Here is a 16453-nt window from a genome sequence, read left to right as displayed (position 1 = left end):
TCAATAATGAAGGGGTTAACTAAACATGTGAACGAAAGAGAGTGAGGTACCTTAATAACAATAGTACAGTATTGTTATTGTTTGTACAGTAAGACTTGTTATGTTATCCCTGAAAGTTTCAAGGGGTTTACAGTTCATTATATACTATAAACAAATATATATATATATATTTTAGTTAGAGCTGTTTTCAATAATCACCAAACAGGATGGTTGTTTATAAAGATTTTATATTTATACAAATGTTTTTTAAATCTTGCTCTTCTTAAACATTTTACATGTTAATGTTTATAAACGGTATTTAATATTTTTGTATTAACAGCAATATTTATTGATATTTATTATTTATTCACATTGAACCTTTCTGTAAATATAGTTGTGATACAATGTTTTTGCATAATTTATTAAAATGGTATTTTCAATTATATTTTCTGGCTGCCTTCTTACAAAATATAAACACAGCACAAACTCAGCAACAAGCTTTTTATTGCTCTGCAGGTTGTACAATATTCAGCATTGATGAAATTTGTGTCATGTAATAAAAATAAAAACGTTTGAATGTTGCTTTATACATAAACAACATCAGTCAGTAATGATGTACAATATAGGTAACTTACTATTTGTGGCCGCTTTAAATATTCACATGAGAGTAGTCATACCAATTACAATATTAGAAGAATTTTGTTTAAAAAAATCATGGTGTCAAAGTCGTAGCATGCACAGAAAGGACTCGACTATTTGACATTTAAGGCCTACGACATCAAGTGTGATGAATACTCCCAGTTACCACATCCACATCGTGTCAACGGTCACAGGATCTTCAGTCATTCACATGTTCATTGTTTTGATATGATCTGACAGGAGAAAAAGAAGAAAATAAATGACATCTGGTTGTGCTTTCTTTGTATGTGACGGATTTGGAGGGGTTTGGACACTAACAGAAAACCATGGAACCAAAATGGACATTTACTTTTCAAGAAACTAAATCTGATCTTATTTGTGGCATTTCTTTGCAAAAATACGACAAATTTGGAGTGTGTTTGATGGCTAGTAACTTCAGGAAATGTACACAGCACATATATACGATTCACGTTCTAACAAGGGGAGATCAAAGATAACTGAACGCTCAACAGTACAGACCATACAATTGGATGGGATTTATTTCTGTAGTTGATTTTTGTCTTTAGTGTTGTTTACAGTCACGACACCTATTGTTTGGCCTACAATGACTTAAATCCCATCCAGAGAGATGCTGAGATACAGTCTACCACCACAATGACTCGACATGATGATACTTACTGTGCAATTTGTTCTATGGGTATAAAGAAAGGCATGTCTTAATACCGACAATACTTGACACATTGACATTAAAATCGATTTAAAACATCTTTTTTTATTTCTTCTGGCCCAGTTTGACAGCTTAATTCACGTTCCTGAACAGACATTACCTTGTAGCCAGTCTAGCCCTTCCTGGAGGCCCTCTCCTTTGATAGCATTGCTGGCGCTGAAAATACACAAGGAGATGTCAAGAAGTTAATCTCCTTCTGGCACACGTTCACTTTCTTATGACTTTTCTCGGATCCCGGCTGTTTAAAGCTGTCCTGCTCTTAATCCATCTGCCTTCCATCTGTCTAATGAGTAAACAGGATGGTAAACACATGTATACAAACTAACCGTGCTTTTAAATTACTGCAGGTTGCTGTGCCTCCTAATAATGTTTAACCCGAGCCATGGAAAAAGACAAACAAGCAGATATTGGGAACGGGCCCAGAGAGGAGTGAGGAGGTATGCATGGCCACTTTATTGTCTCTGTTTAAGACTTTAAGCTGCCACTCTGGAGGCAGATGGGGAAGGGACAGGGCTCGGCTCGGTTCAGCATATTTAATCCAAGTGCACTTCCCTCAAAACCAGCGAACACTATGTGCGAAGCGAGGACCTTAAGTGAGAATCAGAAGTGATAATAAACTAAATATTGGTTTGGATTGACAGTGCGCAGACTGTTTGGGGGGGGGTATATTTTACCAGATGTGCCAGGGTTTTTCTTTGATGTTCTCTAAAGACAACATCTGGGACACCTTGACAGAAGACACGGCATCCCGCAGATCCATCTTGTTAGCAAAGAACAATACAGGCATCTTTTTGCTGCGGATATCTGGATTATAAATCAGACAAGAATGCCAGTGAGTTATTGGAGAAGAGGAAAATACAAATGAAAATAGTTTTTCTACAATAATGAATTAAGGAGTACCAGCAGATGAAGTACAGTTTGACACATTCTGTGTTTGACCTTGTGCCACGATGGAAGAATAAAACAAGCAGGTTTTCACTCAAGTTTTTTACTTGAAAGTATGCTGGACTGAAAACACACACGTGGTTTTAACATGCCAGATTCAGGCAACGCGGACACTACAAACTGAATCCCAGGACACAGTTAGTAATAATGCTAATATAAATAATATTGCAAATGTTCACTAAAACTGCATCGTTTCTAATATTTCACAACATGAACCCTTAACTATGCCTGATGACATAGTTTACAAAAACATATGAGACGTATAGTATATGCCAATCATGCTTTTAACAGGAAGTAGTATCCCTAATGTGTCGTTATACAAGAGGAGTTGAAACCCTGTTGTGGGTGTTTCGTACCTTCGTGGTTGAGAAGAGTATCTAGTTCCTCTTTGGCAACAACCATTCTCAGTTTGTCACCGCTGTCAATGACAAATATGATGGCATGACTTTCTCTGAGGAGGACAGAAGAAGAAGTTAGAATGGACACGGAGTCTTGGGACTATAACGAGTTTTAATATTTGATGAGTGACGAGCACGCTGTGTGTCTCATACTTGTAGTAATGCTCCCATAGGTTTCTGTATCTGCTCTGCCCAGACATATCAAATACTGTAAAAGACAGGCTGCATTCAGAGAGAGAGAGATGTTTTAGCCATTTCTTTCAATTCCACGTCTGTGAATTAGTCAAAAACTATTATAATTGTCGGTAACATTCTACCTTGAACTCTTGAACTTTTCAATGTTGAAGCCAATTGTTGGGACTATTTCTTGTGCCTGTGTCTGCATTCACACACAAACATGCACAGACACACACACACACACACGCACGCACACACACACACACACACACACACACACACACACACACACACACACACACACAAACACACAAAAACAGACAAGTAATGGCAAAAGTATGTCAACAAGAAAATAGTATAAGGAAAGTATGATACGGGCTTTACCTGACTAACATGTTTCCAGTCGGGGGACAAGGGGCCTAAATGATTCGAATGCTGAAAACAAGCAATCAGTGAATGATTGCAGTTCAATAAAGGAGATTTTGACAGGCCTTGTCACAATAATGATCCTCAATGATAATGGCAAAAAGATTTTTCTTTTTAAACTACCATACATACAGTAATTAAACGCCTCTTATAATAACTCTGTTTCATGTACTTACATTAGACGGTTTGAGTTGGTTGATGATGGTAGTTTTGCCGCTGTTGTCCAACCCCAAACACAAAACGTTGACCTCCTTCTTCCTCAGGCCGAGCCAGCCCGACAATTTGTCCAGCAGCCCCATTGCACTTGACCGACGCTATACCATTTACATGTTTAACGCATCACCACATAGACAGCCTGATGACGACTGTAAATTAAATAGGCTGAATTAGAAAATTGCGATGGAATCAAACAATAATGACAAACAAGGCCGTGGATAGCGTGTTCCCAGTACTCGCTGTGAATAGTGTCCCAGGCTAAAATGCCGCCTGGGCTTCCCAGCTTGGGACAGGTAATCCTATTAAGGCGAATTAAGCTCTTTGAACCACCCGGTGAACTCATCGTGGAGTATGGAGCTTTCCAGGGCCGCCATCCTGATGCCTTTGATTTACTAGTCTAACACCTAACCTTACATTATCTTAATTGGAGCCACTATCTGATGTGTTAGACTGTTTGCTTCACGCTAATTCAAACAATCTGGGATAAAGTGCTGATGTCAATAGAGAAGGAATTAGAAATAACAGACTCTCAAATGGCACAGTGAGATAGAAGGTTGTACATATCTTACAATGTTGTCAATGAGATCTATATGTACGAGGACACATTAAAGCATATGCAACCACAATGTGATTTTTAAGAAAGGATGAGACAAACTCTCAGCAGAACATTTGGGCATCTCACAGCTGGTCAGTGGTCCAACAGCTCCATCTTTTGGCTATCAGCAACCAGGTTCATATTTATTTAATAACCTGTTATATAACCTTGATATATTTGAGAATAATTTACACTAAAGCTGTATACATAGATGGGGCTAGCTCTGAGATTTGACTTCCACAACCTAAAAGACATCGGATTGCATCTCTTCTGTTGAATCAAAGCTTTTTAGATTTTCAGTGAAAGAAAGGCAACACAATTAAATGAGCAGTCAACCACTAGAACTGTTCATCTTTATTTGCAAATAAATATTCGCTGTAACAGCCTCTTATAGTGTGCAAGATCTACAACATCTCTTTGGAAATTATAAAAAAATAAAATACAAGAATTATAAGTATACTTGTACTTTGTACAAAAGAACGTTCTAACATTGCTCAGCAGTAGAACATGCTAAACAAACAGCATCTGACATTCTCCCTATTCTGTAGAGGGGTGGTGGAGGTGAGCGTGTGTGTGTTAATCTGTGTGTGTTTGGATGAGTGCGGACTCCTTTCCGATTTCTGCCGGCCTGCATGCACAACTACTCCGGCCGAAAGGCACAGATCTCTGGATCCCGCTTGCCTTCGACATTAATCATCAACTCAAACTAATGGCTAGGTCCTGTAACGGCACTGAAACGTAAGAACCACTCTAAAGTGTTTCTGTCCTGCATGGTTAACAAACTGTAAGGCATTCTGTGTGTGTGTGTGTGTGTGTGTGTGTGTGTGTGTTTGTTACTGCTGATGTTAGAATGACACACGATGAGTTATGATGCTGCTGTTCATGTTCATTCTCTCCCGTACTGCCTCTGCTGGACAGCTCTGTCCTGATCACACAAACCAAACACTACCGCCTGTTCTCACCGGTTCCTTTCCACCGGGTTGTAGCTATTTCTGCTCTCCGCGGCTCAACTAACTAATTATATTCTACACTGACGAAGCAAAATTATGAAAAATGTTGACTTTAATGGCAAACATCTCACAACTTGACATCATCCAACAGCTTTCCTCTCCGACTACGTCTATGTACACTGGTTCACCAAACTGCCACAAATGCCACAACCTTTACAACGATGTAAGAACAGACTGGAGGAGAATACCTTTGAAAACCATCCGGTAGCTTTGCCACCTTCAACAAATGATTCTGCTCTGACATCTCGGACCAATTTTTTCCCAGAAGTGCACTACATTAGTGTGTGTGTGTGTGTGTGTGTGTGTGTGTGTGTGTGTGTGCGTGTATGTGTGTGCAGGCAAAAACAACCATGAATGTATATGAAAGCATTTTGGCTCATTCTGAAGAACCATATAAGTCCATGTTACGTTTCCAGACGATTTGAAACATCTCCTATCTAAGCTGTGTGAACATTCATATGTTAAGACGGTGGAGATTGTGTACTTTCAGGCAATGTATAACAGTCACAATCCAAAATGATTCAGGCTTATCACACAACTGTGAGCACGCTGGTTGCTAAAAAACGCCGGAATGGACTTGTATGGTTGTTCATCTGAAGGCAACGGATCCGGTTAAGCAAGTTCAGCATGTAACAACAAAAACAGGTGGATGGGGTGTAGGAGCCTCATGTTTACATGTCAACGAGAGTTCTCTCATTGCACAATTCTTCAATTTTCTCTGAGATATTGAGGTGACTGCATAATACTGTATTGCTGATTTGGATAAAAATCTTAAATAAATAAAACATCTTGAATAAGATCCAGATTTACGAGGGCTTTCACATACAGGACTGCACATTTATAGATATTAGGTTATGATAATAATTATTGATTAATTGTCTATACACTTTTAAACATTCAAGAAATCTCTGTCACTTGCTTCTCACTTCTTTCTTCAAGTATTAGCACACCAGATTCTCTGGAGAGAGGTTAAACTAAAGCAATGCAAATTATACCACCGTGATATATAAATGATCAAACTTCAAAATAAAAGATACTGGCAACACTTTTTCCAAATACTTGTCGATTGCACACCCAATAGCAGCTAAATGAGCACTTAACTCGGAGCAAGGAAAGAATAACAAGAAAAGAAAAAAACAAGTCAAAAGATTCAGTAGATTATGTTTGCAAATCTACATCTCTAGATATTGTTGCTCCACACACAAATTACTGCTGCGGCAACAAGGCAATACATTCCCCTAAGAGAGGGCCTGGGCCAGTCTTTAAAGTCTATCAGGCGGCAATAGTCTGTCAGAGCCAGGTATACTGGGTACGGGGTGGATAGTTAGTTACTTAAAGTCTGTTACTACTGGATGTGAGGGAGACCAGGGGGCAGTCTGCTGTGGTGGTCTGTCCGGTGACCTCCTGTATGAGGGGTTTAGACTCAGGCACAGGCTGGAGACTGTCTGTCCAAAGGTCTAGACTTCACTTCCCTCTGATCCATCGGTCTGTCCTTCCCAGGCTGTGTGACAGGCTGTCCTCATACATGGAAACCCTTCTCCTGTTCGTGCAGCAGCTGAAGGCCGAGGGTCTGTACGCTGCTGGAGATCCGCCTCTGGTGGCCGATCAACTCCACCCCTATACGCCTGACATCTCTAGGCCGAGAGGGGAAACACACACGCACGCACACACACACACACACACACACACACACACACACACACACACACACACACACACACACACACACACACACACACACACACACAGCTTTAAGTCTTACTTGTGAGGACTTTTCATTGACTTCATTCACTGCCATTGTTTTGTCGACCAGGCAGCGTTAACTTTACACTAACAAGTGTGCTATGAACTTCATTCAGTCATCTATGGGCTCGGTGAGGATTGACAAAAAATAGTACTTCCCTAATTTTTTCATCCTTGTAAAAACATGTTCTGTATTCAAAAACATGTGCAGGCTGAGTTTATTTTAGACTTAACCTTTTGGTCAATGTGAAACAAAACATGTTTATGCTACAACCACAAGGCTGTCCCAGCCACTCAAGCAATCAAAAAAGGGGATAAAAATGTTACACGCTTTTATTAATTATTGATGGGGTTATTTTCTCAAGTGTTTTGGCTCCCTTCTCTTAATTGGTTGTTTCTTACACCCTCTGGTTTTGGGTGAAGATAGATTGGATGCTGGACCATGACCAAAACATTATATTGGATTATAAAACATCTCTTCTGTTTGTAAGAAGATCAAGTGAAGATAGTGTTTTCAGTGTTGAGATGCTCCGCCCGTTGGGCTGCTGCTGCTCTGGTAGCGTTGGAAGCTGAAGTTATCGAGGCGGAGTCGGTGAAACTCCCCGAGCTGTGTGAGCCTACGGGTGATGTTATGAACCCAAACACCAGGGCGTTAGATGTTCCGACGTTTATGGGATGTCCACAACAAGTATAAAGCAGAACTAGTGGTTATTTCGACCGTGGTGGATGGAGGAAATTATAACTGTTTTTACCGAGACAAGCCACGGAGATAAGCCACGCCCCCTTTTCGCAACTGGTTGCGAAAGACACAAATGAACACAACTTGATTGGCGAATAAACTGGTTTGGTGTGAACGCACCATAATGCTGCAAGCGGTGCGGCTTTGTAGTTTACCAAAGTCGTACTAAAACATTTTTAAAGAGCGCTGTGTACCACACAAAATCGCTTTGAGGTCAGTAAGCACAGCCAGAATTAAACCATATATAAGGCGCTCCGGATTATAAGGCGCACTCTCGTTTTTTGAGAAAATTAAAGGCTTTTAAGTGCGCCTTATAGTGCGGAAAATACGGTATTGCTCGTAAAAAGTAAACTGCACTTCATGACTAAAATTGATCCCTTTGAATCCCCACGTCTACTACAAAGATAGTCCTATTTGGTTTCAGGCAATTAAATAGTTATATGTTGGCTCTGATACTCACTCAATACTCATCCTCGCAACAGAATCCAATGTGTTGTAGCCAGCTGCCATAAAATTGCTCTTGTACTGACTCATCTTAATGGCGTCCAGCCAGTCACCGATGGAGATGAACATCGGGTAGTCCATATCCTCCCCTGGAGATTCTGCAAGACTGATAAACAAAAAACAAAATGATAATGTTAGATCCTGCAGGATTTCTAAAGCATCTCAGAGGTGGACAACTGACCTTACTGGTTTACAGTTCTCAGAATGACACACACTTGTTTTTACTTTAAGACGTAGGAGATAAACTGTCTTTACCAGGAATGTCACCTGACTTTTGCCTGGATTTAGAAGAGATGTTCTATCATAGCTCACTCAAATCATTCGAGTTCTGTTCTGAGTACAGAGATGCTTGACAAATGTGGTTCCCCGTCTGTCACCTCTGCTCACATGAACTTACAGTGCATTCTCACTGAAAGCACTATGAGGAAGTCTTCAATGCTGTACCTCTGAATGTCCTCTACCAGTGGCAGCAGGCTGCTGGGGTTACGGATCAGTTTATCCAAGAAGGAAACAACATCGGTGAATTTGGGCCGATGACTCCTCTCCTTCTGCCAGCAGTGCAGCATCAGCTGGTGCAGGGCCACGGGGCAGCCCATTGGTGCAGGCAGCCGGTAGCCCTCCTCAATTGAGAGAATCACCTGGAGAGACAGTCACATGCGATGAAGGATGCAGTCTAAATGTGGAAGGAGGCTGCTGTATCACGATTTAATTAACTTGAACATTTATCTATTCGGTTGGAAGGTTTTAGTTAGAGACTTGAAATTGAAATTGTAATTTATATTTGATCTAGCAGACTTTAGCAGACCAGAAAAAGACAATACACCTACTGAACTATATGTAGCATTGTTTGGCATTATATAGATGTGTCAAAAGGATTTGGGGTTTCATTTAAAAAGCCTTAAAGTGCTATGAAGTCAACCGTCTCAAATTATCTGAAAATTCTTCTTCAAGATAATGTAAATGGTAAACTTGAACATAGTGTTCCACAAAATTAAAATGTCTAATATATGCCTCTATTTCACTTTTTTTCTCCTGTCGAGATTCTATTTTTGTGGGGCATTTCTTTCCTTTTCACACAATATTTTCACATTGTCTAGTTGCAGATGTAACACTGAGGAGTAGTGTAACAAAGCGTCTACATCCAGGCTGTACAAATGCGATATAAATGATATTGCTAACATCTGGATCACCAAAGTCAGTAGGATTCATCCTCTGCGGGCCATGTGTGTTTGTAAATGTTCTGACGTCTCCAATACCTTTTCTGGCCACTTGGGGGCAGATTAACTACTTGATCCTTTAGGTCAAAACAGCAAGCATCTTTGTATTTAATGTTTTGTGTAAGCTTCTATTATTTTCCATAACATCCTCCTCTTTTATTTCCAAACAAATAAGTTTGAACATGGACTTTTATCCATGTGCCCACACCCAATCTGTATCGACAATCAATTCCATCATGTATCTCATAGCGTAAATCCCTTCTCTATCTGATCTGATAGCGTGTGTTACTGTAGCCTCCATAGATCTCCATGTCATGTCTGTGAGTCTATGGGGAAGTAGAGATCCATGTATCTTTGCAGGGAGCAGTGGTAAGTGGCTGACCAGGAAGAGATAGTGTTTGGCTGGGTCTTTGGCTTGGCTGGCCTTTTGCTTTGGAAAGCACTTCTAAGCAATTCCCAAACAGCAAAAATCCTCCCCAAACCCTGGGACCTTCATGAATGTGTGTGTCTGTGTGCGTGTGTGTGTGTGTGCGTGTGTGTGTATCTGTGTGTGTGTGTGCGTAGATGTGTACAAGTCTGTGTGTAAGGAGTTGAAGGGATTACGGTGGAGCTTTCACACTCAGCGGAGAGAGGGATGGATCTGCTTCCTCCATGGCCCCTCCAATCCCTGACCACAGCCCAGGGATCAGCGGGTTGCTCAGCCACACTGAATCCACAGCTTTAAACTCCCCCTCTATCGGCCTGAAGTCCTCTGAACCTCTGACCTTCAATGCTCTTTTCCTTTCCCTCTCACTCATCTTTTTCATCCTTTTCATTCAGCATATCTGTTCCTCCCCTCCTCTCCCTCAGAGGTAGGCTTTTCATGATAGAAAACAGTCGGGGAGCAGGTTAAAGGGCAGCAATTTTAACAGATAAAATGGAAAATAAACTCTGAATTTACTCAGTGGAGCAGGGCTTGAATTGAGAAGTCAATATTAAGGTTCGCTGTAGTGCTTGAGGTTAGAGAGTCAGGCTTGTGAGGCGAATATTTGGAGAAACAGCATGAACCACTCTCTTCCATTTACATGAATGAATACTAAGATGCCTCAGAGAAATTCACTTCGAGGAATAGTTCACGGAAAAGGTCAAACACGAGCATGTTTTACCTTATAGTTAGATATGCAGCTGTGTCATTGGCTCAATTGTAGCCAAGACAGTAACTACCATTAAGGACAGCGAGGTCACTTCACTTCAAGGTCTTTGGTAAGATTTCTAGGAGTTAACATTGTACAAATACACACACATATTACACTTATATGGGCTGATTCTGATATCACCAAAAACATGACGAAAAAACTAAACCTTCAACCTGTAAAGCCAGCGGTCAAATAAAAAAAAATTCTGGGGGCATTTGTACCCAAAATATTAACCTAAAACAATTATTTAAGCTTCAATTTAGCTCGTAGCTACCAACTGCAGTTGCTGGTAGGTAAACATGGCTCATAATCACATATCTAAGAATCTGGTTACAGTCCTGATTGTAGCATCCTGTCACCAACAGGATGAACAGGATAACTATTATAATTGCTTATTAATTTAAATTAACTGACTGACATTTGTTTAACATTATTCATATACAGTGCTATTCATTCTCTTGGGACAAGTTGGCATCAAGTAATATTGTGTTTCATACCAAAAAAAGCTAATTTAAGTGATCAAAACAAAAAAAATAGAAATAAAAAGTCAATAAACAAGACATCAGTCACCAAACTGATGCCTACTATCCTCTTCTCTTCCACTGCAGGAGCTCTACACCTCTTTGTGCCAGGGTCCATTTCTGTCAAATCTGACTCAAAGTGTCTTGAATATGCAGAACACTGTATTTAGGACTTAGACACTTGGTGTCAGAACCTTTTTGGATTAAGTCAATGAGACTCGGGAGATTTTGAGGTCTGTCACACAATTGTTACTTTTGCGTTCTATTTGTAACGCTAAAGAGCATTTTCCACTTTACCATGTGCCACAAATACATGTAAGCAAATATAAACAAATGACTACAGTACTCACATCCTGATTGGACATTTCCCAGTAAGGCCTCTCCCCATATGACATCACTTCCCACATGACGATGCCATAACTCCAGGCGTCGCTGGCCGAGGAGAACTTCCTGTATGAGATGGCCTCAGGAGCAGTCCATCGGATGGGGATCTTACCACCCTGTTCACACACAAATAAAGTAAACACCCATGGATTGACTCAGAGTGAAAACATGTTTATTAAGTACAACATCTGGTAAATCATTCAAAGTACCTCAACCTGAAAACATTACTTTCCAGCAGAGTTGTGACTGAAGAAATTAGCTATTAAAGCGTGCAGAGACATTTAAAAACACACTTTGAATATTTCATAAATTCTCCTGAATCCTGACACTTTATCACTATTTCTGTGTTTATTAATGCCAGAATCCACCTCACCTCACTTTTCTCCTCTACTTTCTTCACATTCCCTCTCCTCTTCTCACCTCTTCTCACCTCACCTCACCTCTTCTTACCTCACCTCACCCTCCGCATCCCTTCTGTGGGTTTCATCCACAGTGTTGTGAAGCAGAAAGCTAAACTTGGAACCATAAACACAGCATTTCCTTCCCACAATAACCTCAATAAGAACCAGGAAATGGAGGTCACCCATGGCTCAGACAGATTTACAGTACAGCGTCATTTCAGTTTTTGAAGTTTAGCTTTTTGCTATCCAAGCCAACTCCATCTTTCGCTGGCCTTAGGGGAGAAGTAGAAGTAAAGCGCAGAGCGTCAGAGTATCAGATTACTGATGTCTCCAGCTGACAGAGACAGTCTGTAAACTCAATCTTTAAATGTCTCAATTCCAACTAACTTAAATCTACACTAACAATACTTATATTTGGAGGAAGGGTGAACATACTTTCAAGAATCACAGTGATAAGATACAACAACAGCAGGTGACTGATAATGCGTTGGGACAGAGAGGAAAAGCCACAGAACAGCTGGTATGGAGCGTCTAGTAACTCAAACATCCCTGTTCATTGGTTTGTTGTTTGTTACGCCTCTTTTCCTGTGACTTATAGTTCAAGACTTGCAACTTGTATTTTATATATGTGTATATATTAGATTGTTTACTGGAGTAGGAGGAGATGATCTCACAAGCATAACACTGAATTGCTATTTCTCGTGAATCTCCAACAGTATAGCGAGTATGAGTGTTGTTTTTGTATATTTGTAGAGCTACAACGAGCAACACTTGCTACTGAGAAAAAGAGGACAACAGTTATCTTTGGTAGACTATATATATATATATATATATTTTTTTTTTATCTTAGGCTTTTGAATGCAAATACTAAACACATTTTCCCAAATATTGTATTTTGGTTCAGCAACATACCTGCCTTACACCCCTCTGAATCCCCAATCAAGTGTTTCAGATAAGCTTGAGGCAAAGAAATTGGACTTGAGCCAAAATGTCACTGTTGTGTGAACTGCAGATGTAAAATCCCACATACTATCTGACCATTTCATTACCTACAACACAAAATGTCATCCTTCTTCGTGAAAAATCAAAGCTATGTAACGAAAATGAAAGGTCTCCATCTATCCAGGTTGATGGCTTCCAATGGAGGTAATGTATTATAAAGAACTAATGTTATTATGCCCATCACATCTGACGCAAAATGTCACTCAATTTACACCAAATTATTGAATCTGTGCTATACGGTATATTTCTTGGAATAAAATTACCTCAGCTTTGTTAAAACATGCAATGAATTAGTACCCCCTGCTTGGTTTGAGAGGGTTGTGTCAGGTGTGTACCGTTGTGGTGTAAGCCGCCTCCGGGTCGTCCTCCAGGACTCGGGACAGGCCGAAGTCGGACACTTTACACACCAGGTTGCTGTTGACCAGGATGTTCCGAGCTGCCAGGTCTCGGTGAACGTAGCCCATGTCCGACAGATACTTCATGCCCGAGGCGATGCCACGCAGCATGCCGACCAGCTGGATGACGGTGAAGTGACCGTCATGTTGCTGAGATACAAAGAACAATGAGAAGCCATTGCGAGAAAAACATAGACAGCACAGACAATGAGAGAGAAATGGAGGGCAGGACACCAACAAAAACATAATGGTATGTATGGAGCAACAACATTTTCTGAATTGAAATACTTCAGTGATGCTGTAAAGGAGAACACATAGTTTCTTCAGAATTATGCTGGCACTTTATTGGCAGAACAATATGTTCCCATTCCAGCTTCTCGAGATACAAAACAGAGAGAAAATTAAACAGCCTGTTTTTCTTTACAATTCTCCAAAATATTGTACTAGCTTGGACCACAGTTGTGAGCAATATCCTTAACCTAAGAAGGGTAATCTTGCTTTAATGGACTGAGCAAAGGCCTTCAATAGATATGTAATGGCTTTGTCTTTTTTTTAAAGCAAGTTTATTTTGTTATTTGTGTCTTTCCAAAAGAAAACTCCACTTGAGTCTGAAAGCAGACATAAACAGTCTCAACACTCACCCTCAGAAACGAGTCCAGTGATCCGTTCTCCATGTACTCCACTACTATCATCACAGGCCTGCCTGCAAACACAACAAACTGCTTATTTCTCCCACAATGTTTTATTTGCTACTGTGGATTTTTCGTTTGCTAAGAAAAGGGGACAGTGGAGGGCAGAAGACAAGACAGAATGTCTAATATATGCCTTTATTTCACATTTGTAATGACACCGGAGCCACTTCCAATGGCTGAATATACTAATGAGTGACTCTCTAGGTTTTAGGCTCTACATTAGGCTTTCTGAATGTATCAAATGTGATTTTAGGTGTTAAAAATCAATTGGATCATGACAAATAATTGCAATTACATCCATCAGCTGTGCGTGATGCTGAATGAAGCTGATGGGATTTTCAACAAAGTGACACATTGTTGGCACCTGATAGACACCCCCCCCCCCTTTTACATCTATTATCAGCTATTATGTCATCACCTTGTGCAGACATATATCACATGACAACATGAAGCAAAGACAGGTCAGCATGATACATTATTGAATGAAGGTCATACAACTATATTAGTCAAGGGACACTGGTCCCAAATGATCCCCCGATGAAGCACAATATAATATTCATAGGTGACAAATTGGGATTTGGTAAATACTGTATGACAAAATTACACTGTGTGTGTGTGTGTGTGTGTGTTTGTGTGTAACTGCCAGTCTGAGAGAGGGTTGGGGAAACACACAGGCCATCAGCAGTTGATTGATGCATTGAGTCAAGACGCTCGATTGATAAAACTCTTCCAACCCTTTAAACGGGATCCGTTCAGTATTCAGTTCATGCATGACATGAAACATTAGTTTAGAAACAGGTGCAAGCGCAGTTTCTCTTTCCAAATGTTATTGTTGCCCCACAGAGTATCCCTCCGGTGTTACAGATTGACTGGCTTACAGCTGGGAGGCAGTTGTTGCCTGTGTGCTGCCGGTGAGCTGTAAAACATTCTGAGCTGCTCCGAAGAGAAATAACACCACGATACCACACTTTCAGAATCAAGACAGCTTTTTTCCTCACATGGGAATGTGAAAAATCACACGGTGGAAGGTATTACTCAAATCCAGTGGCGAGCCGTCAGGGCCTTCAAAGCCTAAACAGAATCACACAATTATAGCTTTTTTATTACATTTTTTATTTTAATTTATTTTAAAATGTTTATATATATATATATAATTAAAAGTTATATCTATTTTATAATGTAATTGTTTTTCACAAATACACTACATGTATTATAATTATTTTTCCCTATTAGATTATTTTCTCATTGCACAGAGAGGAGTCTCATGTGTTCTTCTGCTTCAGGCCTCTGGCATTCCTCTGGCTTGGTAGCTGCTTAACAGCATCGTTATCCAATCACATCGCATGTTAATGGTCATGCGGGCCGTGTGACCAATCACAATGTCAAGGTATCTCGAAGGCCCTCTCAAGTATTTTAAATGGGCATGTCTTCCATATGACCAATAACATTCGCTGTGATTGATCAATCGTGCTACTGTGACTCGTCGTCTAACAGAAAACTATAACGTTAGCACGGTTAATATTATTTTATTACATTACATTACATGTCATTTAGCTGACGCTTTTATCCAAAGCGATTTACAATCATGTTACATTCATACACTGTAGACACAGCTACAGGGAACAATTCAGGGTTAAGTGTCTTGCTCAAGTACACATCGACTAGGGCAGGGATTAAACCGCCAACCCCCTGATTGAAAGACGGACCTGCTAACCACTGACCCACAGTCGCCAAATGAGAGGAAATTGAGAGGTAACACCTTTGCTTTCGTGCTTTGCCGGAGAGCAGATATTTAACATCCTTAATCCAAAAATAGTAAGGAAATATTACCCAAGGTGTCAAATACATTTCTCTAAATTGTGTGGTTATTCTCCCCAAAATATGTAATTATATATTTTTTAATCAAATCATAATTTATTTTCAAAATTCCACAATCTTATTGAAACTGTTGTTTCGAGAGTTCATTTCATTCATAGTATATTTGAGTTATTTCATCTATGGCTGAAGGAGGAGTACTAGTAGAACCAGACTTAGTGGCAGATTTACTTGCAACGCAGTAGTGTTGTGTTAATGTGTCTATGGTGTTTTTATTATATAGTTAATTAATACTTCTGATGTTAATAATATTTGAATACCTCGTTATTTTCAGTGTACAGTGTTTTAGTATCCCGTTTTTTTTTTCTTTTTCGTCATGTTTTGTTATAAATAAATGTGACTGGTTCTTTTAAGAATTTGTTCTTGTCCTTGTGTTAATTACGTTGATGTGACTATGCATTGTCCGTTAATGACGCAGCAGCCCGTCATGCGCGTATTTATGGGTCTGCACTCTGCAGTTAGTGTATTTGTGTTGCGCTTCATGTAACATTTTATTTCACTTGTCAAATATGAGGTGTTTACACAAAACAAATAATAATCTGTAGCTGTGGCGTCATAATGAGGTGATTAGGGTGTTTAGCTTTAGTCGAGACGATACAGAAGGCCTGGGTCCGAAATGCACGGCCCGCCACTGCTCAAATCTATGCAAAGATGTGTAAAAGGATTACTTTAGTACATGTGAATGGCTTTTAG

At 40.0% G+C, this 16453-nt stretch overlaps 2 protein-coding genes across 2 annotated transcripts in view; both read right to left on the bottom strand.

Moving 5' to 3' along the window:
- Positions 1-817: 817 nt before the first annotated feature.
- Positions 818-3590, bottom strand: LOC117750168 (ADP-ribosylation factor-like protein 6). The gene is made up of 8 exons (XM_034561194.1): positions 3468-3590; positions 3006-3067; positions 2842-2910; positions 2647-2741; positions 2020-2149; positions 1446-1501; positions 1297-1309; positions 818-851 (listed from the first exon to the last, which is right to left on the bottom strand). Exons 1-8 carry the CDS (start codon positions 3588-3590, stop codon positions 818-820), a joined length of 582 nt encoding a protein of 193 aa, XP_034417085.1.
- Positions 3591-6631: 3041 nt separating this feature from the next.
- epha6 (eph receptor A6) overlaps positions 6632-16453 on the bottom strand; it is a 131817-nt gene continuing 121995 nt past the window's right edge. Inside the window, exons 12-17 of the mRNA XM_034561192.1 lie at positions 13835-13896; positions 13134-13343; positions 11362-11511; positions 8543-8736; positions 8055-8204; positions 6632-6746 (exon numbers count right to left, since the gene is read on the bottom strand). Coding sequence (XP_034417083.1) covers positions 6632-6746; positions 8055-8204; positions 8543-8736; positions 11362-11511; positions 13134-13343; positions 13835-13896 — 881 coding nt within the window. The remainder of the gene's footprint in view (positions 6747-8054; positions 8205-8542; positions 8737-11361; positions 11512-13133; positions 13344-13834; positions 13897-16453) is intronic.

This window comes from Cyclopterus lumpus, chromosome 21, assembly GCF_009769545.1.
Source record: "Cyclopterus lumpus isolate fCycLum1 chromosome 21, fCycLum1.pri, whole genome shotgun sequence".
NCBI classification, from domain to species: domain Eukaryota; kingdom Metazoa; phylum Chordata; class Actinopteri; order Perciformes; family Cyclopteridae; genus Cyclopterus; species Cyclopterus lumpus.
This window is presented reverse-complemented; position numbering and strand designations above follow the sequence as displayed.

Coding starts and splice junctions, on each gene's coding strand:
- LOC117750168 (XM_034561194.1), bottom strand. CDS start 3,590: ATGGGGCTGCTGGACAAATTGTCGGGCTGGCTCGGCCTGAGGAAGAAG. Junction 2,742..2,841: donor CTATGGGAGCATTACTACAA/GTATGAGACACA, acceptor TGTCCTCCTCAG/AGAAAGTCATGCCATCATAT. Junction 2,150..2,646: donor TACTCTTCTCAACCACGAAG/GTACGAAACACC, acceptor TTTATAATCCAG/ATATCCGCAGCAAAAAGATG.